Source organism: Ranitomeya imitator, chromosome 8 (genome assembly GCF_032444005.1).
Source record: "Ranitomeya imitator isolate aRanImi1 chromosome 8, aRanImi1.pri, whole genome shotgun sequence".
NCBI lineage: Eukaryota > Metazoa > Chordata > Amphibia > Anura > Dendrobatidae > Ranitomeya > Ranitomeya imitator.
In genome coordinates, this window is record NC_091289.1 from 16,045,124 (window position 1) to 16,072,499 (window position 27,376).

The 27,376-nt window shown below is 41.7% G+C and overlaps 1 protein-coding gene across 1 annotated transcript in view; it reads right to left on the reverse strand.

Moving 5' to 3' along the window:
- The window catches only part of IL17RC (interleukin 17 receptor C), a 37,837-nt gene that overhangs the window by 4,496 nt on the left and 5,965 nt on the right, over window positions 1-27,376 (reverse strand). Inside the window, exons 2-16 of the mRNA XM_069736403.1 lie at window positions 17,005-17,026; window positions 16,635-16,787; window positions 15,651-15,776; window positions 14,675-14,805; window positions 14,439-14,550; window positions 12,005-12,049; window positions 11,718-11,851; window positions 11,231-11,290; window positions 8,435-8,492; window positions 7,641-7,819; window positions 5,798-5,848; window positions 5,493-5,541; window positions 3,868-3,980; window positions 2,726-2,794; window positions 2,190-2,241 (exon numbers count right to left, since the gene is read on the reverse strand). Coding sequence (XP_069592504.1) covers window positions 2,190-2,241; window positions 2,726-2,794; window positions 3,868-3,980; window positions 5,493-5,541; window positions 5,798-5,848; window positions 7,641-7,819; window positions 8,435-8,492; window positions 11,231-11,290; window positions 11,718-11,851; window positions 12,005-12,049; window positions 14,439-14,550; window positions 14,675-14,805; window positions 15,651-15,776; window positions 16,635-16,787; window positions 17,005-17,026 — 1,354 coding nt within the window. The remainder of the gene's footprint in view (window positions 1-2,189; window positions 2,242-2,725; window positions 2,795-3,867; window positions 3,981-5,492; window positions 5,542-5,797; window positions 5,849-7,640; window positions 7,820-8,434; window positions 8,493-11,230; window positions 11,291-11,717; window positions 11,852-12,004; window positions 12,050-14,438; window positions 14,551-14,674; window positions 14,806-15,650; window positions 15,777-16,634; window positions 16,788-17,004; window positions 17,027-27,376) is intronic.

The window sequence follows — 27,376 nt, forward strand, 5'->3', positions numbered from 1 at the left end:
GCCCACCTGACCTGATTGGCAGCTTCTCAGTGTCCCTCCTTGCTGCTGCTGAATCTCCGCCCACCTGACCTGATTGTCAGCTCCTCAGTGTCCCTCCTTGCTGCTGCTGCTGAATCTCCACCCACCTGACCTGATTGGCAGCTTCTCAGTGTCCCTCCTTGCTGCTGCTGAATCTCCACCCACCTGACCTGATTGTCAGCTCCTCAGTGTCCCTTCTTGCTGCTGCTGAATCTCCGCCCACCTGACCTAATTGGCAGCTACTCAGTGTCCGTCCTTGCTGCTGCTGAATCTCCACCCACCTGACCTGATTGGCAGCTTCTCAGTGTCCCTCCTTGCTGCTGCTGCTGCTGAATCTCCACCCACCTAACCTGATTGTCAGCTCCTCAGTGTCCCTCCTTGCTGCTGCTGAATCTCCACCCACCTGACCTGATTGGCAGCTTCTCAGTGTCCCTCCTTGCTGCTGCTGAATCTCCACCCACCTGACCTGATTGGCAGCTTCTCAGTGTCCCTTTTTGCTGCTGCTGAATCTCCGCCCACCTGACCTGATTGACAGCTCCTCAGTGTCCCTCCCCCCTGCTTACAATCCACTGTGCTCCTGACAAGCTGCAGCAGACAGGATGAGTTATCAGAGACTGAACCGCCATCACTCAGGTGGAGAGTGGATACACTTGAGCTCATGAGCTCTCCCTCTTCAGCTGGACTCCTAAATGCTCATTTTAATACAAGGATTAAACAGCCATTCTGACATGAATTTTCTCAGTAAGCACACCAGCCTCATTAGGTCTAAAAGATCTTGACATTAATTTAATGAAGTTTGCATTGTGAAATCTGGTGACAGATCTATTTTAATAAAATTAATAACATTATAAATCACATATTAACTTTACTGCCATTTTGCTTCCTCTAGTTCTCTTGGCTGCTTGTCTGTGTAAAGTTCTGGGTCACTAACGGGTCAGAATCTGAGATAATCAGAAGCAAATACCGCACATAGCTCCCTTCAACTACATAAACATGCGCTAATCTGGGCAAAGGTCATTGTACAGGAGGAGGAGGAGGTGAGCTGTGACATCACCTATTGTGAATGGTGTATCCTGTGTTATCTACTGTATATAGAGGTGTTATCAGTCATTGTACAGGAGGAGGAGGTGAGCTGTGACATCACCTATTGTGAATGGTGTATCCTGTGTTATCTACTGTATATAGAGGTGTTATCAGTCATTGTACAGGAGGAGGAGGTGAGCTGTGATATCACCTATTGTGAATGGTGTATCCTGTGTTATCTACTGTATATAGAGGTGTTATCAGTCATTGTACAGGAGGAGGAGGTGAGCTGTGACATCACCTATTGTGAATGGTGGATCCTGTGTTATCTACTGTATATAGAGGTGTTATCAGTCATTGTACAGGTGGAGGAGGTGAGCTGTGACATCACCTATTGTGAATGGTGTATCCTGTGTTATCTACTGTATATAGAGGTGTTATCAGTCATTGTACAGGAGGAGGAGGTGAGCTGTGATATCACCTATTGTGAATGGTGTATCCTGTGTTATCTACTGTATATAGAGGTGTTATCAGTCATTGTACAGGAGGAGGAGGTGAGCTGTGACATCACCTATTGTGAATGGTGTATCCTGTGTTATCTACTGTATATAGAGGTGTTATCAGTCATTGTACAGGAGGAGGAGGTGAGCTGTGATATCACCTATTGTGAATTGTGGATCCTGTGTTATATACTGTATATAGAGGTGTTATCAGTCATTGTACAGGAGGAGGTGAGCTGTGACACCACCTATTGTGAATGGTGGATCCTGTGTTATCTACTGTATATAGAGGTGTTATCAGTCATTGTACATGAGGAGGAGGTGAGCTGTGATATCACCTATTGTGAATTGTGGATCCTGTGTTATATACTGTATATAGAGGTGTTATCAGTCATTGTACAGGAGGAGGTGAGCTGTGACATCACCTATTGTGAATGGTGGATCCTGTGTTATCTACTGTATATAGAGGTGTTATCAGTCATTGTACAGGAGGAGGAGGTGAGCTGTGACATCACCTATTGTGAATGGTGGATCCTGTGTTATCTACTGTATATAGAGGTGTTATCAGTCATTGTACAGGAGGAGGAGAAGGTGAGCTGTGTCCTGATAATTTGCCACATGTATATAAATCCACTACTTTATACTTACACTTTTCCACATTGCAGGCATAGAACTCATGATTTTTATCTGGTTTGAAGATCTACAAAGACAGAGAAGTTTTGCATGAGCTCTTGCTGGACGCGCGGTCTCACTATAACACTATTACAACATCTATAAGGGGGTTTCATGTTTACGGTAATACAGTTTTTACAGCTTTATTTTATTTCTTGCATTTCAATTCCTCATCATTTTCAAGATCTCTGATTGCTGTCAGTGACTGGGAACATTACTCGTTACATCCGAAGTCTAAAAAAGAAAAATCCTTCATAAACTTGTATCCAGACTTGTAGCAAACAATCCCGGATATTTCTGCTGTAAAATTGTAATTGTAGCAAACTTTCAGCTGTGAGAAGTATTAGGGCCTTGAAGGTTTTATTCCTCAGGATCTCAACAACAAGAAGGTTATTGTTCGCTGACAGCAAGCGGAGATCTTCCAAATGATGACGACTGAAGAACAAAATATATGAAGTTTGTAGAACTTTATTGGTGGAATACTGAGAACTGTTGGTTTGGTCGGTTCTTACCTTCATACATTCCCCTGCGGTGATATCCTCCACTATCTTCCGTTCTTGGAATCCTGTTCCTCTTCTCACCTGGACGGAGGATGGGGGTTATATTGGTCCCTATGATCACTTTATCACATTGACTATAATTGCACATAATCAATAACTAGGCAATGGACAACAAAAGAGCAAAAAAACAGAAACTCTTTTGCTCATCTCTCCTCAGCCGACCCCATGACGGTCTGGTCCTTCCTTCGCTCTTTTTTCACCCTTCCTCTTTTTTTCGGACCTCCGCCCCTTGTTGTTCTTCAGTAGGTTACACGCTGTCACATTGGTGCTCAATTTAATGCATCGCGCCCCCACAAGATGGCGGAGCCCCGAAACGAGAAGAAGATGGAAGCGAGAAGACAGAGGAGGCGATCGGAGAACAGGTATGATGAGAAATGAGTGTATGTCATTTTTCTTTTATGTCTTTGTAGCAGACTCGTTTCGCATCATATCTATTCCATTTTTCCCGGCCGAATTCTCATCCTCTTTGGCTCCCACTATCATTGAGAACTTATCGAGCCTAATCATCAGATTTCATTCGGAACTTTTGGAGGAACCTTAGGGAACCTTTTAGTAGAAATCTGCTCCGCCATTGCTGAGCAACTAAGTAGTGAAGTTACGAGCAAATTAAATGGAAAAGCTTTGGAGTACGTCCGTTTGTGCCCGTTATTCCTTTTTTTCCCCCCCTCCTGCCTGTGATGATGGACATTTCAGGCAGGACACACCACAAGCCTCCCCAGCTACCATTACTTCCTCGGACGGTGCTCACGCAGTGCCACAGACCTTTCTGCGCATGCGCCGCCCCAAGCAGTAACGAAACCTGGGTGAGATCACGGCTGGAGAGGCAGATGGTGTTGACCTGCTATAAAAGTCCATCACAGGCGGTACGGAGGAGAAAAGGAAGAACTGGAAGTGCACTGACACGTCCCAATGCACTTCTAGCTAAATAGCTTGTGCTTGCCAAGCAATGGTTCAAATTTCTACAAAAAAAGTATCGTTTCGATCAGGGTGGCAGCGCCTGTACCACCATAGAATAGTTCCCTCCCAAAATACTTATTTGAGGAATTATCAATACCGTAATGAACACTGGGTGTTGTAGTTATGGGATCCAGTACCTGGTCGGTTGCATTTTCCAATGTCACGCACTTGTTTTCTCCCACAAAGCAGAAAGAAGTGTTTTCATGTTTGTGCCTCAAGATCAGAACTTCATTCGTCTTCGGTTGTGTCCCTGGGATGGAGAATGGGGGACAGATAACATCCTGGAGCGACCGTGAACGTAAACTGACCTTGGAGTAACAAAAGCATGGTGGCGTATTGTGAAATGCGTGAGCGCGGGGTGAAGTGTTCCCATTACTAGCACCAAGACGATCCTCCTTGTTAACCATCTCTTGCCAGGTGTCCCCCTCTGCTGCCTCCTGTGGTCTTAACGTGGAGGTCCGACCGCTGAGACCCCACAAAGATGAGCGAACTGATTGTAATTTCTTTCAATTTGTTTCAAGTTTTCCCAAATTCGATTAATTTTTCGAAATTCAAATCAGGCAAATCCAACAAAATGGAAGCCAGTCAACTGCCATTATTTTGGATTCACACCAAACAAGTAGGGCTTAAAAAAACTAAATATTAAAATGTCCTGGACCCTTGACTGTCCCTGATGCCGCCGCTCCCCGCTGCCCCTTGGATGGCTCTCTAAGGCACCCGCTACGGCTCTGGTCTCTTCTTCAGTCTTTGCAAGCACATCCGGCGCGTGTCGAGGCCCTGATGCACTTTTTACCATCATGACATGTCCTTCACCTGACGCGGATCACGGGGCAACGTTTACCACATCATCAGAATGTGTATCTAGGCCGGAACTGCTAAAGAGGAGACCGGACCAAGGAACAGGTGCCTTAGGAAGCCTGCCAAGGATCAACGTGGAGCGGCAAAGACAGGTGCGGTGAGTATGGGATGTATATTTTTTAACCACTCCCTGGCCCCAGGGGCTCACAATCTACATTCCATATCAGTTTGTCTTTGGAGTGTGGAGCAAACCGGAGAACCCGGAGGAAACCCACATAAATATGGGGAGAGCATACAAACTCCTTGCAGATGTTGTCCATGGCGAGATTTGAGCACAGAACCCCAAAGTTGCAGAGCAGCAATGCTAACCACTGAGACACCGTGTGCTAGTCATTGAGCCATTATGTGCTAATCACTGAGCCACTGTGTGCTAACCACTGAGCCACCGTGTGCTAACCACTGAGCCACTGTGTGCTAACCACTGAGCCATTGTGTGCTAATCACTGAGCCACCGTGTGTTAATCACTAAGCATTCTGTGCTAACCACTGAGCCATCGTGTGCTAACCACTGAGCCACCGTGTGCTAACCACTGAGCCACTGTGTGCTAACCACTGAGCCATTGTATGCTAATCACTGAGCCACCGTGTGTTAATCACTAAGCCATTCTGTGCTAACCACTGAACCACTGTGCGCTAACCACTGAGCCATCGTGTGCTAACCACTGAGTCAATGTCTGCTAACCACTGAGCCACTGGCTTTTTTTTAATGGCAAACAGGGCACATTCAATTTGCATAAAATATGTTTGATACAAATTGAATTTCGTAGATGAATTTGATTCTTTTTTGTGGAAGACTCACTCTTCTCCTCAGCTTTCTCCACCACAGAGAATGAACGGAGCGGCGGATATAGCTGTCAGCAGGATGATACTGTAATCGTGTCTATGTCCATATAACAGTACTTACCAGTGATGGGTAAGCAGCGATTGTGTAAAACTTCCCCTTTAATGGACACCTATAAAAAAAAAAGACGTAAGATTTACTATAAAGTCTATAGTTAATCACATTTAAACTACTATTTCCCCAATGCCCTTCCCTGCCTGGAGTATAACACAAGTAGCTCATCGATTTCAATGTGAACGGTGTAATACCTAATTTTCCCTGAGGTGGCGCTGCGAAAGATTGATAACATAATCATTCCCACGATCTGATTGGTTACAGGATGTTTTAGCCCCACCCCTTTTACAGCATTTTACTTTATGGTTTTGTACCTGGAGGCACAGCGACGGGTGCAGATTCTCCAACTTCACAGATCCAATTTGCTGTTGAAAGACAAAAATCAGATTATTTCTCACCGCGTCCCGCACCGCTGGAGCCCATCCTCTGACCTATAATCACGTGCAATGGCCACATATTATAGTCACTGAGTCATTATAAATTCCTTCTGTCTGATGTCTCATCTAATTGATTCTTGGCAGATATATGACCTAATCGCGTTGTAATCCTACGGCACCGTGAGATTGGGTGTGCGGCATTAATATTCATCTGTGCTGGAGGATGACATGACAGTGCACAGCTTAAATTAGGGTATGCAAACAAAGAGACAGACACGCGATCGCATAGGTACACACGTGTACCCATAGACTCCTAAACGCCAGGGTTCCAAATGGTAGATGGGGCCAAAGTATAGATTATGGTCCGGGGGGCAGCTGTACAAGGGCCGAGAGAAAATGGGGCCACTACTATCTCCAAAGTATTATTGGACTGCACAGGGCCCATATACTGTTATTGCACAGGGGCCCTTTTTTGTATGTGTCCACCACTGATTCCAGTTACTCCCCTATTTAGGCACACAGATAAAAGTATAACAGTCTATAGGGATCATGCTATCCATGCAACACAGATCTGTGATATTGGGCCCCAATATCAGTGCCAGCGCGTCCTGCCATGCTACACTGCTACAGAGAAAGATGGAGGAATATGAGCTAGAGATGAAGATAGATAAATCGATATTAGATTAGACAGGTGCCCGGCTCATTAGATATCTGACCTCTTTTTTTATTTTATTTGCACACGTGCAAGAAAAGGAAACACGAAGTACAATAATAAAACCGCTGAACATTCTGTCACATTCTGCAACATTCCGAATGCTCCACTAACCTTCATCTCATTCCCGGGGGGTGAGGAGGAGGGTAATGTGTGCGTCCAACAATGTGGACTTTGCCCAAACCATAAAATTCACCCAGTAATATAAAGTCTTATAAAAAAATTAGGCAATGAAAAGGAATTTAATAGAAGGCAGCAAAGATGGCCAACCTGCACATGGTTCATCTAATGCCTTCAAGTAAAGAAAAAATTCTAGTAATTTTTTTTTTCAGATGGTGAAAAGGAGGCTGTGGGGGGTAAGGGATTTTAGGTGGATTTATCTTGTAAGATGGTTATTTTTCTATGCGATAGTTATTAAAATAAAGACATTATAAAAAGTAATTGGGCCACTTGTAAATCATCAGTATGGACGTTATCACCCCTATTCTCACCCTCACAGCCCCTTGAATCTCCCTCGTCAAAATAATAATAAAAAAATAAAAAAAACAATCCTGAATTATAGGGTCCCTTTTTGTCAAGGAACACTAGTTGTAATCGCATAGTGTTGGGGGAGAGCAATATGGGCTGTTGCCCCAGGCCCCTTATTGTAGGGGGCACAAAATTTGGAGACCACCCTCCATCAAATGATCCAATGCACCAAGCGACGAAGGACACTGTTGCTGAATTTGGGGCGCAGTGAGAGCCCACCGGCTGGCGTGTTTAATGGGTAAAGCTTTGTCAATTTTGTAGTTGCTGACAGTTGCAGTCGAGATGCATTTGTGATCGGCTGCTGGGCTCTGCATAGGCAGCAAACTATAATTACATGAGTGTTTTCTTAAAATACTATACATGTGCTTGGTGGGATAAGGGGTTTAATACTGAACTGGTGGAAGGGATTCAGGGAGAGCTAATGGTCCATGGGTTGGGGAGGCCCAAACTACTGGCCTAGTCTCGGGCACTGGACGGTTGAACGAAAACAAAATTCCTATTAAGCAGTTTAAGAAATAAAAACTGAAGTGAAGCCTTCACCTCGCTCAGAATCTCCTTCCTGGTGTTCGGGATTTCTCGGCATTCTGAGTGGTCATTGGGTTTCCAACAAAGCGAAATTTCGGCGGAGAGATTGCAAGGCGCTGAGAGGTTGTAGAGCGGAGTGCTGTGCTCTATTTTCACATTAAACGCACTCGATCTCACAATCTTCTCTTCTGACGCTGAAATAAATCAGAAACAGGATTTTATTTTTCTAACGAGAGGTTAAAAAAAGCTCTGGACATTGCGTCAGATTCACGAAAACTGTGTAAGGGTACCTAGAGAAAAAAACCTGAGTGTTGGCAGGAAAAATGCCACTAAAATACACGCATTTTTTCATACATTTTTGCATTTTTCTTTTATGTGTTCTTTCCCCATTCGTTTAAATGGGCGAAAAACGCGGCAAAAACACTCAAGAAGTTGAAACTGCTTCTAATGTGCAAGGAAAAAGAAATAAGCAGCATGTGCATGAGGTTTCTGATTAAAAGCACTGCACTTTTTTCTTTCCCCAGCAAAAATGCAACGTGTGAACATTCCCGAAAAGTAAGAATGTGTCCATGCATGATGGGAAAAATCCATCGTGGATTTTCTTGTGTATCCGCTGTGAATCCACATGTATTTGCAGATTTTATGTACATTGCGATGATTCTGTGACATACGGCTTATATAACAATTATCAAACAATAGGGCTACAATTAACACTGAGTTTAACATTGTAATTGTGTAAGAATTTGGTTCGTATCAGTGCGATTACAACATGATCAAAACCGAGCAAATGAATGTATTTCTATACAAACCTGACAAAAATGGGCAATGTAAGGTCCTGACGGCGTCCACCAGATCACTGTACCAAGCCTGCGGGGAGAACACCACAAATATCATGTGAAAATAGAAAAACGTTAGATAGGATTAACAAGAAGGGTCCATCCTCATCGGCCCCCCGATATCAGGAGATAAGCGGAGTCGCACGTATCAGGCAGTTGCTTGTCCCCTCTCCCTATGACCAGGACATGTCTGGCCGATCAGGGCTGGCTCCAGGTTTTCATGGGCCCCGGGCGAAAGAGTCTCAGTGGGCCCCTTTAACACATACCACAATTCATGATAAACACGTACAGCAGAAAAATATAGGGATAGTACAATGCCAAAGATTTCACAACTTCTTACATTACATGAGTGATATATGTTGCACCATACAGAATAACATGCCCCATATATTGCTCCATACAGAATAATGAGCCCCATATATTGCTCCATACAGAATAATGAGCCCCATATAGGCCCCATATAATGAGCTCCATACAGAATAATGAGCCCCATATAATGCTCCATACAGAATAATGGGCCCCATATATTGCTCCATACAGAATAATGAGCCCCATATATTACACCATACAGAATAATGAGCCCCATATATTACACCATACAGAATAACATGCCCCATATATTGCACCATACAGAATAATGAGCCCCATATATTGCTCCATACAGAATAATGAGCCCCATATATTGCTCCATACAGAATAATGAGCCCCATATATTGCTCCATACAGAATAATGAGCCCCATATATTGCTCCATACAGAATAATGAGCCCCATATATTGCTCCATACAGAATAATGAGCCCCATATATTGCTCCATACAGAATAATGAGCCCCATATATTGCTCCATACAGAATAATGAGCCCCATATATTGCTCCATACAGAATAATGAGCCCCATATACTGCACCATACAGAATAATGAGCCCCATATATTGCACCATACAGAATAACATGCCCCATATATTGCTCCATACAGAATAATGAGCCCCATATATTACACCATACAGAATAACATGCCCCATATATTGCACCATACAGAATAACATGCCCCATATATTGCTCCATACAGAATAATGAGCCCCATATATTACACCATACAGAATAACATGCCCCATATATTGCACCATACAGAATAATGGGCCCCATATATTGCTCCATACAGAATAATGGGCCACATATATTGCACCATACAGAATAACATGCCCCATATATTGCTCCATACAGAATAATGAGCCCCATATATTGCTCCATACAGAATAATGAGCCCCATATATTGCTCCATACAGAATAATGAGCCCCATATATTGCACCATACAGAATAATGAGCCCCATATATTGTTCCATACAGAATAATGAGCCCCATATATTGCACCATACAGAATAATGAGCCCCATATAATGCTCCATACAGAATAATGGGCCCCATATATTGCTCCATACAGAATAATGAGCCTCATATATTGCTCCATACAGCATAATGGGCACCATATATTGCACCATACAGAATAATGAGCCCCATATATTGCTCCATACAGAATAATGAGCCCCATATATTGCTCCATACAGAATAATGAGCCCCATATATTGCTCCATACAGAATAATGAGCCCCATATATTGCTCCATACAGAATAATGAGCCTCATATATTGCTCCATACAGCATAATGGGCACCATATATTGCACCATACAGAATAATGAGCCCCATATATTGCTCCATACAGAATAATGAGCCCCATATATTGCACCATACAGAATAATGAGCCTCATATATTGCTCCATACAGTATAATGGGCACCATATATTGCTCCATACAGAATAATGAGCCCCATATATTGCTCCATACAGAATAATGAGCCTCATATATTGCTCCATACAGCATAATGGGCACCATATATTGCACCATACAGAATAATGAGCCCCATATATTGCTCCATACAGAATAATGAGCCCCATATATTGCTCCATACAGAATAATGAGCCCCATATATTGCTCCATACAGAATAATGAGCCCCATATATTGCTCCATACAGAATAATGAGCCTCATATATTGCTCCATACAGCATAATGGGCACCATATATTGCACCATACAGAATAATGAGCCCCATATATTGCTCCATACAGAATAATGAGCCCCATATATTGCTCCATACAGAATAATGAGCCCCATATATTGCTCCATTCAGAATAATGAGCCCCATATATTGCACCATACAGAATAACATGCCCCATATATTGCTCCATACAGTATAATGGGCACCATATATTGCACCATACAGAATAATGAGTCCCATATATTGCTCCATACAGTTTATGATGGGCCTCATACAATTTTTCAAACATATAATAAAAATGATATGCCTCTCCTGGCTGGCTGCTGCTCTGGTCCGGACCCCTCAGCGACGGTATCTTCCGGCTCTCTGCTCTGACTGTTCAAGCAGAGGGCACACAGACGTGATGTCATAGCGCCCCCTCACCTGAAACGTCAGAGTCACTAGACGCAGAAGACGCGGCAGCAGTGGAGCGGGGAGCGGTAACTATTACAAGTGCCGGGGCCCTGACCAAGCAGCGGGGGGGGGGGGGGCACTCGCGGGCGCTGGCACAGGCACCGGGCTCCCATAGCGCCCCACTGTCCGGCGAGTGGACCCCCCCAGCTGCTTTGGGCCCCAGCGCTTGTCCGACCATGGGATTTTTTCTAGTTAGCAACACTCTTCACAAAGAGAACATCTCTGCTCAACCCCAAAAGTGAACGCAGAATAATAGAAAACTTACTTCAAAACACAAACATGGGACGATATCTGATTTTGGGAAAATGTAACGCTGATCTCCATACTGAAAGGGAGAAAAATGTACTGAGTAATTATAAGCAATGATTACAATATCTATCTATTATCTATCATCTCTCTATTATCTATCTATTATCTATTAACTATATATCTATCCATCTATTATCTCTCTCATCTATCTATTTATTATCTATCTGCTGCTAATGGATCAGTAAAGCCATGGTTTTTCATTTTGATTTTTGGAGTGCTGCCTGTTTTTTTCTGATTTTCTGATTATTTATCTATCTATCTATCTATCTATCTATCTATCTATCTATCTATCTATCTATCTATCTATCTATCTATCTATCTATCTATTACTATGATCTATCTATGATCCATCCAGCTCCTATTTTATATCCTATCTATTCCTCTATCTACTGTATACTTCATAAATATTAATAAATAATACCGTCCATTGTGCCAATACTCACTAAATTGTATGTTGTGTCATTTCGTTGGTGTCTGGATTTATGATAGACTCGCAGTGTTGTGTTCCTCGCAGAGGTTCCATTATCTATGCTAACAGACATGTTATGGCTGCCACCAGTTACATTTATCCAGGGTGCTGCATGGAAAAGAAGCAGGTTTGTAATAATTTAGTTATAGAAATTAATATCCTGCAGTTGTCAGGATGGGAGAGGTGGAAAACAACAGAGTGAATATCTTTGCTCTAAACCAATACTTAGAACATCAAATATATATATATATATATATATACCTTCACATTCCAGAATATTCTCCTTTGCATCCAGTTCTTTGCAATCTTCAAAACAGCAAAATATTTATTAGAATTTGTACGTAAAATTCTTCACCAATTTACCACACTGTTGACATTCATAAAGTTCAATTGTTTCTTAGCTACTATAATACTGCTCCCATGTACTAGAATATAACTACTATAATACTGCTCCTATATACAAGAATATAACTACTATAATACTGCCCCTATGTACAAGAATATAACTACTATAATACTGCTCCTATGTACAAGAATATAACTACTATATTACTGCTCCTATGTACAAGAATATAACTACTATAATACTGCCCCTATGTACAAGAATATAACTACTATAATACTGCTACTATGTACAAGAATATAACTACTATAATACTGCCCCTATGTACAAAAATATAACTACTATAATACTGCCCCCTATGTACAGGAATATAACTACTATAATACTGCTCCTATGTGCAAGAATATAACTACTGTAATACTGCCCCTATGTACAAGAATATAACTACTATAATACTGCTCCTATGTACAAGAATCTAACTACTATAATACTGCTCCTATGTACAAGAATATAACGACAATAATACTGCCCCTATATACAAGAATATAACTGCTATAATACTGCTCCCTATATACAAGACTCTAACTACTATAATACTGCCCCTATATACAAGAATATAACTGCTATAATACTGCCCCTATATACAAGAATCTAACTACTATAATACTGCCCCTATATACAAGAATCTAACTACTATAATACTGCCCCTATGTACAAGAATATAACTTCTATAATACTGCTCCTATATACAAGAATATAACTACTATAATACTGCTCCTATATACAAGAATATAACTACTATAATACTGCCCCTATATACAAGAATATAACTTCTATAATACTGCCCCTATATACAAGAATCTAACTACTATAATACTGTTCCCTATATACAAGAATATAACTGCTATAATACTGCCCCTATGTACAAGAATATAACTTCTATAATACTGCTCCTATATACAAGAATATAACTACTATAATACTGCTCCTATATACAAGAATATAACTACTATAATACTGCCCCTATATACAAGAATATAACTTCTATAATACTGCCCCTATATACAAGAATCTAACTACTATAATACTGTTCCCTATATACAAGAATATAACTGCTATAATACTGCCCCTATGTACAAGAATATAACTTCTATAATACTGCTCCTATGTACAAGAATCTAACTACTATAATACTGCTCCTATGTACAAGAATATAACTACAATAATACTGCCCCTATATACAAGAATATAACTACTATAATACTGCTCCTATATACAAGAATCTAACTACTATAATACTGCCCCTATATACAAGAATATAACTGCTATAATACTGCTCCCTATATACAAGAATATAACTGCTATAATACTGCCCCTGTATACAAGAATCTAACTACTATAATACTGCTCCCTATATACAAGAATATAACTGCTATAATACTGCCCCTATATTCAAGAATCTAACTACTATAATACTGCCCCTATATACAAGAATATGACTACTATAATACTGCTCCTATATACAAGAATATGACTACTATAATACTGCTCCTATATACAAGAATATAACTACTATAATACTGCCCCTATGTACAAGAATATAACTACTATAATACTGCCCCTATGTACAGGAATATAACTACTATAATACTGCCCCATGTACAAGAATATAACTACTATAATACTGCCCCCTATGTACAAGAATATAACTACTATAATACTGCTCCCTATGTACAAGAATATAACTACTATAATACTGCCCCTATGTACAAGAATATAACTACTATAATACTGCCCCATGTACAAGAATATAACTACTATAATACTGTCCCTATGTACAAGAATATAACTACTATAATACTGCCCCTATGTACAAGAATATAACTACTATAATACTGCCCCTATGTACAAGAATATAACTACTATAATACTGCCCCTATGTACAAGAATACAACTACTATAATACTGCCCCTATGTACAAGAATATAACTACTATAATACTGCCCCCTATGTACAAGAATATAACTACTATAATACTGCTATGTACAAGAATATAACTACTATAATACTGCCCCTATGTACAAGAATATAACTACTATAATACTGCCCCTATGTACAAGAATGTAACTACTATAATACTGCTATGTACAAGAATATAACTACTATAATACTGCCCCTATGTACAAGAATATAACTACTATAATACTGCCCCCTATGTACAAGAATATAACTACTATAATACTGCTATGTACAAGAATATAACTACTATAATACTGCCCCTATGTACTAGAATATAACTACTATAATACTGCCCCTATGTACAAGAATATAACTGCTATCATTGTCCCTTACCGGGTAAGTTGTGGTGCACGTGTAGTTCCTCCATGTACTTTGGTTCTGTGTACGACGTTATGTTGAGGCTATTCCCGGGTCTCGCACTAACACTGTTATATATTACAGATCCCTGCAGTGTAAATAAATAGAACTATTATATAATGACAATTCTATTACTAATAAATGGCTGCTGTAACTTTTTGGAAGTGATCGGGGTTCGGCCTCCATCCAGGACAGGAATTATGGATCCTTACCACCTTGATGCGGTTGTTGGTGTCGGGTCTCCGTGGAATTGACAACTGAGACAATGAAATTCTCACAAAGGAGCAGAGATTGCTGCTGGGTACAAGCCGCAGTATGTACAGGTCGGCACAGAGCAAGGAATCTGCAAACACAAGGTGATAGTTTGACTTTGTTGACTTTGGAGAAACAGGAACAGAGACAGCTGGAGGGTTCACTTATTATTTACCAAGCAGTATCCACAAGGAAACAGACGATGTCAATTATACTAATGTCTAATAAACCCACAATTAATTGGTATTTGATCATCAGTCCGTTCAGGTTGGCATGAAAAGGCAGCGGACTGGAAAACAGCCCTTGGAAAAGAGACCCAGGAGGTGAGGATGCCCCTTCCCCAGAATGGACCCCACTGGCCAATTTTGCCAACCCATGTCCAACAATGGGGTCCCGAACAGGATACATCCATGCCCCCGACACATATTGTAATATTTGGTTTTCATATTGGGAGGTCTTATGAAAATATACCCCAAATTGGTATTTTTGCGAACCTTCTTGGATGGAATGTGGAAGGGGCTTGAGTGGGGAATTAGAGAGGTCATCCAGAATTAGAAAAAAAATAGAGTCTTTCTTCTAATGCCAGCACCACACGTGTGCATGGGTTGTAGCTGCTCTTATAACTCCATTGAGATGAATTGGGCGGAGCTGCAATACCACACACAACCTGTGGACAGGGGTGGTGCCGTTTTATGAAGACCCCCATCTTTTTCCAATGCTCTTGGAACTAGTGGGTGGTCCTGAACAAGGCAGATGCAGGCTTTTAACCAGCTTTACATGCACCAGCGCTGGAACCGGGAGCAGAAGAGAAGACATCATGGATGCCTCATACCCGACGCGCGTCGTAGCATCGTCTGTCAATCACTTTTCATTGTTGCTCATTGCATCTAATCAGAGAGCAACAGCAACCATGCAAATATGAAAAAAGCAATTTACCTTTGGTGGGTTTATTCATCGCTATGTACAGGTTTACATTTGGAAAGTCTTCGTCTTCCGAGTAATCGCCGACATACTCATCATAGTAGTCGCTGCAATCGCCTGAGCCGAGTTCTTCTGAGAATTCTGGAAAGTAACACCCCTCGTTAATACACCCCTTGATAATACACCCCTCATTAATACACCCCTCATTAATACACCCCGTGTTAATACACCCCTCATTAATACACCCCTCATTAATACACCCCTTGTAAATACACTCCTCATTAATACACCCCTCATTAATACACCCTTGTCAATACACCCCTCATTAATACACACCTTGTTAATACACTCCTCAAGAATACACCCCTCTTTACTACACCCCTTGTTAATACACTCCTCATTAATACACCCCTCAGTAATACACCCCTCATTAATACACCCCTCATTAATACAACCCTTGTTAATACACCCCTCATTAATACACCCCTTGTTAATACACCCCTAGTTAATACACCCCTCATTAATACACCCCTCATTAATACACCCCTTGTTAATACACCCCTGGTTAATACACCCATCATTAATACACCCCTCATTAATACACCCCTGGTTAATACACCCCTCATTAATACACCCCTCATTAATACACCCCTTGTTAATACACCCCTCATTAATACACCCCTCATTAATACACCCCTTGTTAATACACTCCTCATTAATACACCCCTCATTAATACACCCCTTGTTAATACACTCCTCATTAATACACCCCTCATTAATACACCCCTCATTAATACACCCCTTGTTAATACACTCCTCATGAATACACCCCTCATTAATACACCCCTCATTAATACACCCCTCGTTAATACACCCCTGATTAATACACCCCTGATTAATACACCCCTCATTAATACACCCCTCATTAATACACCCCTCGTTAATACCATTCTCCAATTTATGTGCAGTCCTACGACAAACGTGGCCCCCATCCGATACCTGATATGAAAGCCACGGATATGTCCATGGTGACCTGGACGCAGAGCTGGCAGCCCTTCCGGTCGCACCTTTTCACCGTTTTCGCTCTGATGTCCGTCGGTATCAAAACAGGAAATTTTGCAGTTTCCAAGTCTCCGTCGGCACAGAAGGTGTCTGCAATATCAAGGGAAAAATGACGTCTTAAAGGGGAAATGGCTACATCACTAATTATACCGCACGTCACTCCCATCATAAACCAGGGTGCAAGATTTTATTTTTTCCTTGTATTACATAATGATTGGAAAATGATTGAATTACTAATTCAACTAAATAGAAATTCATTGCCGAAAAATGTCACCTGTAAGGAGAAGATATTTAACTCTATGCATACCTGAGGAATTGCATTGAAGATCCTGAAATAAGGAAAGAAAAAAGTATGAGCAATGACAATCCGCCATGGTAAAGGTCATCACATCGTCAGATATTACAATTCTGGCTGCACACAGCCACCACTAGAGGGAGCTAACAGCAAGTCAGGTATACAGATAGACTTGTGTTCAGTGAGCTCCCCCCAGTGGTAGGTAAAGGCAAATGCTTATATTGTGTAAGAGGAAGCAGGGAAATAATAGCATGCACCCTAAAAAGATCAAGGGGAAAAGATTCAGGACTAGAGGAGAGAATTGTATATTGAAGGAAAGGCTAGCTACAACTTAAGTAATGAGATGTTGTATATTACTGTTATTTCCATACTCGTCAGGTGGGAGGTTCTGTAAAGTGGTAGGCGATATGGCTCTTTCTATCACAAATAATGCCTAGGACCCCAAAATTGTTACAGACTCCATAAATAAATACAGACCAGATATCTCCCCAGATACAGATGTAACACCAGATCCCCAAATACAGACTCCAGACTACATGCCAACAATTACAGTGTGATGCTCTGAGAAATGACCCCACTATGCCTACCTTTGGGTGTGGTTTTATTGGCTCCTGTTGAGGCAAAATTGAGAATGTACAGACCACACACCCCTACAGACCCCAGAATTTCCTAAATACAGAGCATCAAAATATATACGGACCCCCACACACACATCCCTGCACTCCGTGACTACAAGTCCCAGCAGGATCTTCTTACATAAACTAGAAACCCCACAAGACACCAGAGATACATGCTGGGACTTGTAGTTATACAGCAGATGATTGGCATCAGAAGTGTTTTTGTGTCACCCGGGCAGACAACAAATGTGTGACTTCATCAAGTGTTTACCCAAGCAGTAACTTCCCAATACTGAGGACACAAGGAACAAGAATAACGAGAACAATTTCAGTCTGTGGTCAAATATTTCTAAACTTTTAATTACTGACCTATCCAGAGCAGTTCCTCACTTAGTCGCAATTTATAACAGTATTGCATAGGCTGACCTAACCTTACCCCTGCTGAACTTTCTGAGCAGTGTCTAGCACACTCATTAAATGTGGCATAAAATTCGGAATTATCTACTCTGCAATGTGCTGTTCCTCTATTATAACTCCTGGAAATGTATTAATAAATTGACCACTACGACTATTGCTCTCGTTAGTAGGGTCTGTTCCTGTATTGTCTGCAGTGTTAACAATATCGTTATGTGTGAAGGTACCTTAACAGAAGAACAGATAATCCAGGATATCTCATGTGAAATACAAGTATGTACTAAAATAGACAGGTCGTGAGAGATGACAGATCCTCACAGAAATGCAGACTTGTTACCACATTTCAGGCCTCTGTCACCACGTTTGAAACAGGACCTTTCACATGCTATAAATGTCTTCTTTTTTTTTTTTGCCTGGTGTAAATGCCGCTTTTCTCCTGAATCTGGTGATTTTTTTTTTCTTTTGTTCCTGCACCTCTCCATTCCTGAGATATGGACCATTCTTTTCAGAGACCACACCCACTTGGTTAAAAAAAGACTATATTTACATGCAGGGAAAAGAAGGCTATATCTCAGGAATGGAGAGGCACAGGAACAAACTAAAAACAACACCGGATTCAGGCAAACAGCAGCATTTGCGTCAGGTTACAAAAAAAAACAAAGTTATATATTTACAGTGACAGGGCCTTTTTAGGCTCCTAGATCACCTCTTTACCTTTAAACCTAATGGAAATAGGCAGGGTTGTAACAAGGAGTCAGCCAGGGAACTTGAGCTTAGAGCAATTAAGTAGAGATGCATGTGCAGTAGTTCTTATGTGTACTGCTAATATGCAGGATATCACTGTACCAGGCTAATAAACAAAGCCGTATTTATGGACTAGGCTGCAAGACTCCTCAGGAGACTAGCTGGCAAGCAATGCTCCATGGAAAAACATATGCAAATTAGCCCATCTCCAGAAGAAAAAAACACTGCCTCTTTAGTGTCATTTATTAGGTAGCTAGAGTGAGGTACATCTAGAGAAAGAGTACCCTATGAATATTCATATCAACTATTAATATGGCGTAGTTAACGTACCCATGGCAGTTCCCCACAGAGTGATACTTTTAGTAGAGGTGGAGCCATGATAACTTTTTTCTACAGTTAGCATATTTTACACCTCAGATTACAGAATGAATAAATATGACAGTATAAAAGAAAGAACAAGTATGAGAATAAAATGCCACAAAGAGGTTGCTTCTTTTAGATGTAGTTCACATTTATTTATATGTCATAAAGTCATGGTACACCTCTATAATTCAGAGAAAGTGACACCCAGCGCTAACATCAGATCAACACCCTGTGAAGTTCCAGCTGTCAGGTACAAGGGAAGGTCGAATCAAAGATCAAATGCCTGTTTGTCTTGGCCAAGGAGACTTTATTGCAACACTCACCTGTATTACAGGATCTTATTATAGTGCGGGTTTCAGTGAACTCATCAGCTGCACACACTCACAATTAAAACTATCCACATAAAAAAGTGGAGCAGCGCGGCCCATTCTGCTTCATATATACAACCACAACTATGTCTTTGGGTTGAGCGAATATCTGACATTGTTCAGATATGAGGGTCTGGGACATGTGGAATCATTTTCACAAGATCCAACCTCACTGACAACTATATAGAGAGATCAGGACCCTTTGGCACTGCTCAAGTAACAGAAGTCTCTGAGCAGTACCAAAGGGGTTTGCTCTCTATATAGAGTCCTTAACTATTTACATATCCTAATACAAATGCATAAATATAATACATTTACTGTAGCTATTATGACTAACCCTAAGGAGAAGCTCTGGCAAAAAAAGATTTCTACTCCCTATTAGTGATGAGCGAGTATACTCGTTGCTCAGGTTTTCCCGAGCACGCTCGGGTGTCCTCCGAGTATTGTGAGTGTACGGAGATTTAGGGTTTGTGAACATGTAAAATTGACCTCTGCGGATTTTTCCGCAGCGGATTTTAGAAATCCGCATGTAAAAGGCACTGCGTTTTACCTGCGGATTTACCGCGGTTTTTGTGCGGATTCCACTGCGGATTTACACCTGCGGATTCCTATTGTGGAGCAGGTGTAAACCGCTGCGGAATCCGCACAAAGAATTGACATGCTGCGGAATGTAAACCGCAGCGTTTCCGCGGTTTTTTTTTTCGCAGCATGTGCACTGCGGATTGCGGTTTCCATAGGTTTACATTGTACTGTAAACGCATGGAAAGTTGCTGCAGATAGCAAAATCCGCAACGTGTGCACATAGCCTTAGTTTTCTTTGCAGCAGCTGCATGATTTACGGCTGCTAGCCAGCTTGATTACATGTGGGGATTCCCAAGCAACCAGGCAACCCAATAGTGCAGCTGCGGCAACAAAAACTAAATCTCCGAGCAGTCACAAATACTCAGAGATCACCCGAGCGTGCTCAGGGAAAACTCGAGCAACGAGTATACTCGCTCATCACTACTCCCTATATAGCACCATCTTGCCTAATGCCATATTGAAATATCTTTTGCACATGTTCAATATGCACAGCAGAATGACCATCTCTTCACCCAAATGTTGCTGACACCTCTGTGCGCAAAATATGGGTGACAAATCCAAATTCCAAATGAGGGTGACACCTCCGAGCTCCAAATGTGGGTGACAACTCTGGGCTCTGAATGTGGATGACAACTCAAGGCTCCGTATGTAGTAGACACTTTCGAGCTCTGATTGTGAGTGACACCTCCAAGCTCCAAATGAGGGTGACATCTTGGGGCTTTGAATGTAGGTGACAACTCCAGGGTCTCAATTTGGTTGACACCTCCGAGCTCCGATTGTGGGCAACACCTCTGAGCTCCAAATGTGGGTGAAACTTCTGAGATCAGAATGTGGGTGACATCTCCGGGTTCTGAAAGTGAGTGACAGCTCCAAGTTCTGAATGTGGGCAACATCTCCAAGCTCCAAATGTGGGTGACACCTCCAACCTCCGAATGTGGGTGACACCTCCAACCTCCGAATGTGGGTGACACCTCCAACCTCTGAATGTGGGTGACACCTCCAACCTTCGAATGTGGGTGACACCTCCAACCTCCGAATGTGGGTGACACCTCCAACCTCTGAATGTGGGTGACACCTCCAACCTCAGAATGTGGGTGACACCTCCAACCTTCGAATGTGGGTGACACCTCCAACCTCCGAATGTGGGTGACACCTCCAACCTCTGAATGTGGGTGACACCTCCAACCTCTGAATGTGGGTGACACCTCCAACCTCCGAATGTGAATGACAACTCCAGTCTCTGACAGTGAGTGACAACACCAAGCCCCAAATGTGGATGAGACCTCAAAGCTCCAAAGGTGGGAGACACCTCCGAACTCCAATTGTGGGAGATATCTCTGGGGCTCTGAAAGTGAGTGACGATTCAAAGCTCTGAATGTAGGCGACACCTTCTAGCTCTGATTGTGAGTGACACCTAAGAGCTCCGAATATTTTTTCTTTCACCTTTAATAGTCAGAACTTATTTGAGGTCTTGTTTTTTGTGTAGGACGAGTTGTAGTTTTATATGGCACCAGTTGCTTTATGATATAACGTACTGAAAAACGGGAAAAAAATTCCAAATGAGGTGAAATGGTGGAAAAAAAAAGACACGTAAGGCCTCTTTCACACTTCAGTCTTTTGGCGTCAGTCACTGCCGACATAGTGACGGATTGACGGATCCGTCACAATTGTTGCGAAAACGGTTCTAACGGATCCGTTTTTTTTACGGATCCGTTACTTGGGGGTTGTCTGGGAGAAGTATCTACTTTTTGGCAAAAAGCGAGAAGAAAGACGCTGCTACAAAAATTGCACACCACCCGGTATATGAACATGCAAAAAACACTTTATTGGCATAGACAATAAAAACAATTAAAAACATAGAACCACTGTAAACCACCTGGACATAAATACATGTGTATATACATAGCAATAATTATACAGCCTATCAATATGTCCATAGGGAATATACACCCTATATGGACCTGTATGCTGGTAAACACCTACCTAATGGCTCATGAGGACTCTGAATACAAGCCTATTATAAAAGGGATATATATCCCGCAGAACCCACAGGCAAGTGTGTCAAATAATGACCACCCACCTGCCCATATGAAGGGAAAAAAAAAAAAAAAAAAAAAAAAAAAAAAAAAAAAAAAAAAAAAAAAAAAAAAAAAAAAAAAAAAAAAGAGCCTAAGCAGTGAGGGCAAGATATCCCCAACCCAAACCTGTACCAACCTATGTCCGATAAGCTGAGGTGTCCAGGGGGAGAGACAGTGGACCCTAACCCCACGCGTATCGCCTCCTTAATGAGGTTTCGTCAGGGGAAATATATATTTCCCCTGACGAAACCTCATTAAGGAGGCGATACGCGTGGGGTTAGGGTCCACTGTCTCTCCCCCTGGACACCTCAGCTTATCGGACATAGGTTGGTACAGGTTTGGGTTGGGGATATCTTGCCCTCACTGCTTAGGCTCTTTTTTTTTTTTTTTTTTTTTTTTCCCTTCATATGGGCAGGTGGGTGGTCATTATTTGACACACTTGCCTGTGGGTTCTGCGGGATATATATCCCTTTTATAATAGGCTTGTATTCAGAGTCCTCATGAGCCATTAGGTAGGTGTTTACCAGCATACAGGTCCATATAGGGTGTATATTCCCTATGGACATATTGATAGGCTGTATAATTATTGCTATGTATATACACATGTATTTATGTCCAGGTGGTTTACAGTGGTTCTATGTTTTTAATTGTTTTTATTGTCTATGCCAATAAAGTGTTTTTTGCATGTTCATATACCGGGTGGTGTGCAATTTTTGTAGCAGCGTCTTTCTTCTCGCTTTTTGTCATTTACTATGCTGCTACTTGCACCCCCCTTTTATGTATATAGTTTATAGCTGTGCGCCAGTTCTTTTGGTATGTTTAGTATCTACTTTTTGGAGCATGCGCAATTGAAAAAACGGATTGGGGCGACGGATCCGCCGAAAAAACGGTTGCGGCGGATCCGTCGCCCATAGGCGCCCATTCTATGGAATGGCGGACGCGACGGATCCGTCGCGATCCGCCATTTCAGCGTTGACAAAAAACGTTCCAATGTCCGTCTATTTTCAGAAAACGTCCGCCAAATTTCGACGGATCCGTCGCATGGCGGATGGAACGGATGACCATCCGTCACAATCCGTCACTAATGCAAGTCTATGGGAAAATAACGGATCCGTCAAAAAAAATGACGGATCCGTTATTTGAGGAAAATGGCGGTTTTAGACTGACGCCAAATAACTGAAGTGTGAAAGAGGCCTAATCTGGTATCATGATTCTCCAGGTCAGTGTGGTTACGATGACTCCAAACTTTAATAGTGTTTTTTAGTTTTAAAAATATTTTGAACTTTGAAAAAAAAAAAATTGGCTTGGGCCGCCATTTTCTGAGAGAAGCAACTTTTTGTTTTCCTGTCGATGGAACTATATGACAATTTATTTTTTTTTGCGTGCTGTAGTTTTTATTGCTACCATTTTCGGTACATACAAAGTTTTGTCGCTTTTTAGAGCATTTTTTGTTTAATATTCCGGGACCGTCAAAAAAAAAATCTGTAAAAAAAAAATATATATACCATTGTTGCCCATAGCAACAAATCAGAGCTCAGCTTTCCTTTCACCAGAGCTGCTTGAGAAATGAAAGCTTAGCTTTAATTGGTTTCTATGGACAATAAAGAAAGTTTTACAGCTCTGATAAATGAGGCCTAACAGTAAAACTCTTTGTTGTCCATAGCAGCCAATCAGAGCTCAGCTTTCATTTTGCCAGAGCTACTTTGGAAATGAAAGCTAATCTTTGATTGGTTGCTATGGGTCACAACAACAGATTTACTAGTAAACAGCTCTGAAAATTGAGGCCTAGCCATAAAACTATATTTTTTGTCCATAGCAACCAATAGGAGCTCAGCTTTCATATTTTAAATGGCTCTGGTAAATTGAAAGCTGCTTTGTGATTGGTTGCAACAGTAAACAAATGTGTTTTTTTTTTAATTTTTTATTTTTCATAGTAAGATTTTATAAAACTGCCTCAATGTGTGAATACGGGCTAAAAATTTGAAGTCCTGGAAAACATCCGGTGACGGTTAAGGGACATATTTGTTTACATTGGTTGCCGTTCACCTTCTGCGCCGCCAGGTTCTAGATATTAAGTAGATGGTGATATGTTTGATAAACCATATCCAGTCTTCCAATCCTAAAATAAGCAGAGAAGGCCGAGGTGCGTGTGAGGGCCCATTGTTCCCGTCTGATGGCAGTTAGGAGTTTCCCTGGTGACAACGAGTAAGCGGCATGGCACTCGCTCGCCATGTGTGTACTTTGTATTAGAATACAGACCGGTTTGTGTCATGTATTCAGGCGCGTAAATTTACTCATTACACAGAGTGACACGGGTTATTATTCACATGCCAGAGAAATTAGGGAACAACATGGAGCAATTACATGAAAAGAGGAAGATCCGCCGCTCGGTTATAGACTGGAAATATCTAGACCTGACAGGAGATTTAGGGCTTCGTATTACCGCTCCATACAAGCTCTGTAATATAACACCTATAGACTTCTATAGGACCCGAATGTATCCCTGTATGCCATGTTCCTGCACATTCGGTATTATAGAGACACCATATGGCGGCACACAAGGTGCCTGTGGTTCCCTAGCACAAAGCTAAAGCCAGTTTCACACAACTGTAATATGGCGGCAAAATGTTACAGTCCATATTCCGACCCACAAAACACTACAGTGACCGAGTGTCCATATTTATTTAATTGGGAAGAAGGAAACTTCTAGGGTCACATTGCATTATGTGACCGCGTTTAACGGACTACGTTACACCGCGGCATAACGCGGTGTAACGTAGTCCGTTAACGCCGCCATTGCCACATTGGGCGTGCGCTAGCGATGTGACGTCATTTGAGTGACGGACCGCGAATGCTGCTTGCAGCGTTCGCGGTCCGTTCCTCGCTAGCGCAGATCGGGGATCTGCGCTAGTGGGATCGGCTAACGCAAAACCTTTTGGAACATTGCGTTAGCGCAGTCCGTAGCGTCTCTCCTGCATGAATGAAGGATCGGGCATATTGAAAACCAACATGCCTGATCCTTCCCTCCCTCCCTGATCTTCTGCCATAGGCCGACACATCGATACACATTAGATAGTTGGTGGCCAATCATCCCAAAATCAATGGGTCCAGACGACTTTTGGCTGACGTGTCTCAGAGTATGCACCGCAGAAAATTTGCAGTGATGAGCATCATGGATGAGATTTTACAAAATCTCATCCTTAAGATGTGGAGAAAATTCTCAGCCTGGCAACTTTTGCTGTGATTCCACTGCAGATTTCATCTGCAAAAAAATTCTAGATGATGTCCTCAATTAAATTTATAGCATTTTCTTCTAGTGGGGTTTTTGGCCTTCATAAATGTGACGTCAGAAGGGTTGAATATCTGCTATTCTCCAGAAGACACAATGTAAATGCTAATTTTCCCTAGTTTTTAGGAGCAATAGGAATCCATTGGGTGCAATGGCCGAGGCAGGAGATGTTTATACTTCGGGACTCGTGTACAATATAATGATTAATAATTTAGCCATGTATAACCTCCCATGTTATCACCTTGTTATGGAGGACATTTTGTGTCTGGATAACTAACTGGGGACGTCTCAGGGTATTTACCTTCCTATCACCTTTATGACCATTTATAACCACACATTTTATCCTGAATAAACAGTTCTGAGCAAAGAAGACTTAATTAAAAAATCTGAAACCAGGGTTAGTAAGGTCGGACACCACAGCCGAGCTCAAGGAAACCAAGGAAATGTGTCGTTGAAGAATCAAAGAAACTCACTGTGAGACATTGTTGTCCCGTGATTACCACCAATTCTGGATAGATAGATAGATAGATAGATAGATAGATAGATAGATAGATAGATAGATAGATAGATAATAAATAGATAGATAGAGCCTCCATTCTAGTTCATTCTAAAGGTATTGGATGAGCCTGGGGTACAAGCTTTGTAGAGCCACTCATGTTCTTCTACCAAACTCCCCCAACCATATCTTTATGTAGCTTGTGCATTGCGTACCGCCATGGGGGCTAGAAAAGGGCCTTCCCAAACTGTTCCCACAAAGCTGGAAGCTACAATTGTCCACAATGTACTGTGCTAAAGCATTAAGACTTCCCTTTCACTGGAGCAAAATGTCCAAGCCTATAGCATTATCCTCTGGCACCATCTGTACAGGGGGCACAATGCAGTCAGGGGGTAGCATTCTCCTGTAATCACCAAACATAGACTCCTTCATCAGATGCAAATAGAGAAGTGCGATCAATTACTGCACAGAACACGTTTCTTCTAGAGTTCAGTGGTGGCGGCTTTTGACCACTCCATCTGATTATCGGCATTGTGCTTGGTGATGTGCGGCTGCATGCAGCTGCTCGGACATGAAGCTCCTGGGGGGCGCAGTTTGTGCTGATTTTAATACCAGAGGTGGTCTGTTATGGGGTCAGAATAGCGGTGGTGACTTTTAGATGTATAGATAGATGTGCATTAAAATGTCAGCGTTGGGTCTAATGTTTATGGACAGATTTGGATATGAAATATGGACTCGGACAGCGCACGTCCTTTTATCTCAATGTACAGTATGTATTTATGATCCTGATATCAGGATCTTCGCAGCCATTGCTTGTCAGCGAGGTGTTCTCATATACTGTAGATAAGTATTTGCTGGACAATAGTTGTGTCCTTGATCTATTATCTACTTATGATGGTACTGAGTGGTATATATGGATGGTGCGTCCCAGCCCGATATGTTATCAGGAGATAATGACATGAGAACATGTGATCCTGCCATCACATATATCACAGATACCGTAGATTTGATTTACACCCTGTGCTGTACGTGACTTTCACAGACACATAAACTTATATGGGCGATTTTGATCAGTGACTCGGATCGAAACAGACACATGTCACTGTAATTTCTTTTGTGGATACTCAGTCTGCAAAAAAAAACATGGACATGTGAACAGCCCCATAGACTACAATGCGTACGTGTTCTAACCGTAAACAAGACGGATGTCTGAATAAGGGCATATAATGAGACAATTCCTTGAGATTTTAGGTTCTGGAAACCCTTCTGCTGCCACATCAATCATTACTATTATTATTATTATTATTATTTATTATTATAGCGCCATTTATTCCATGGCGCTTTACATGTGAGGAGGGGTATACATAATAAAACAAGTACAATAATCTTGAAAAATACAAGTCACAACTGGTACAGGAGGAGAGAGGACCCTG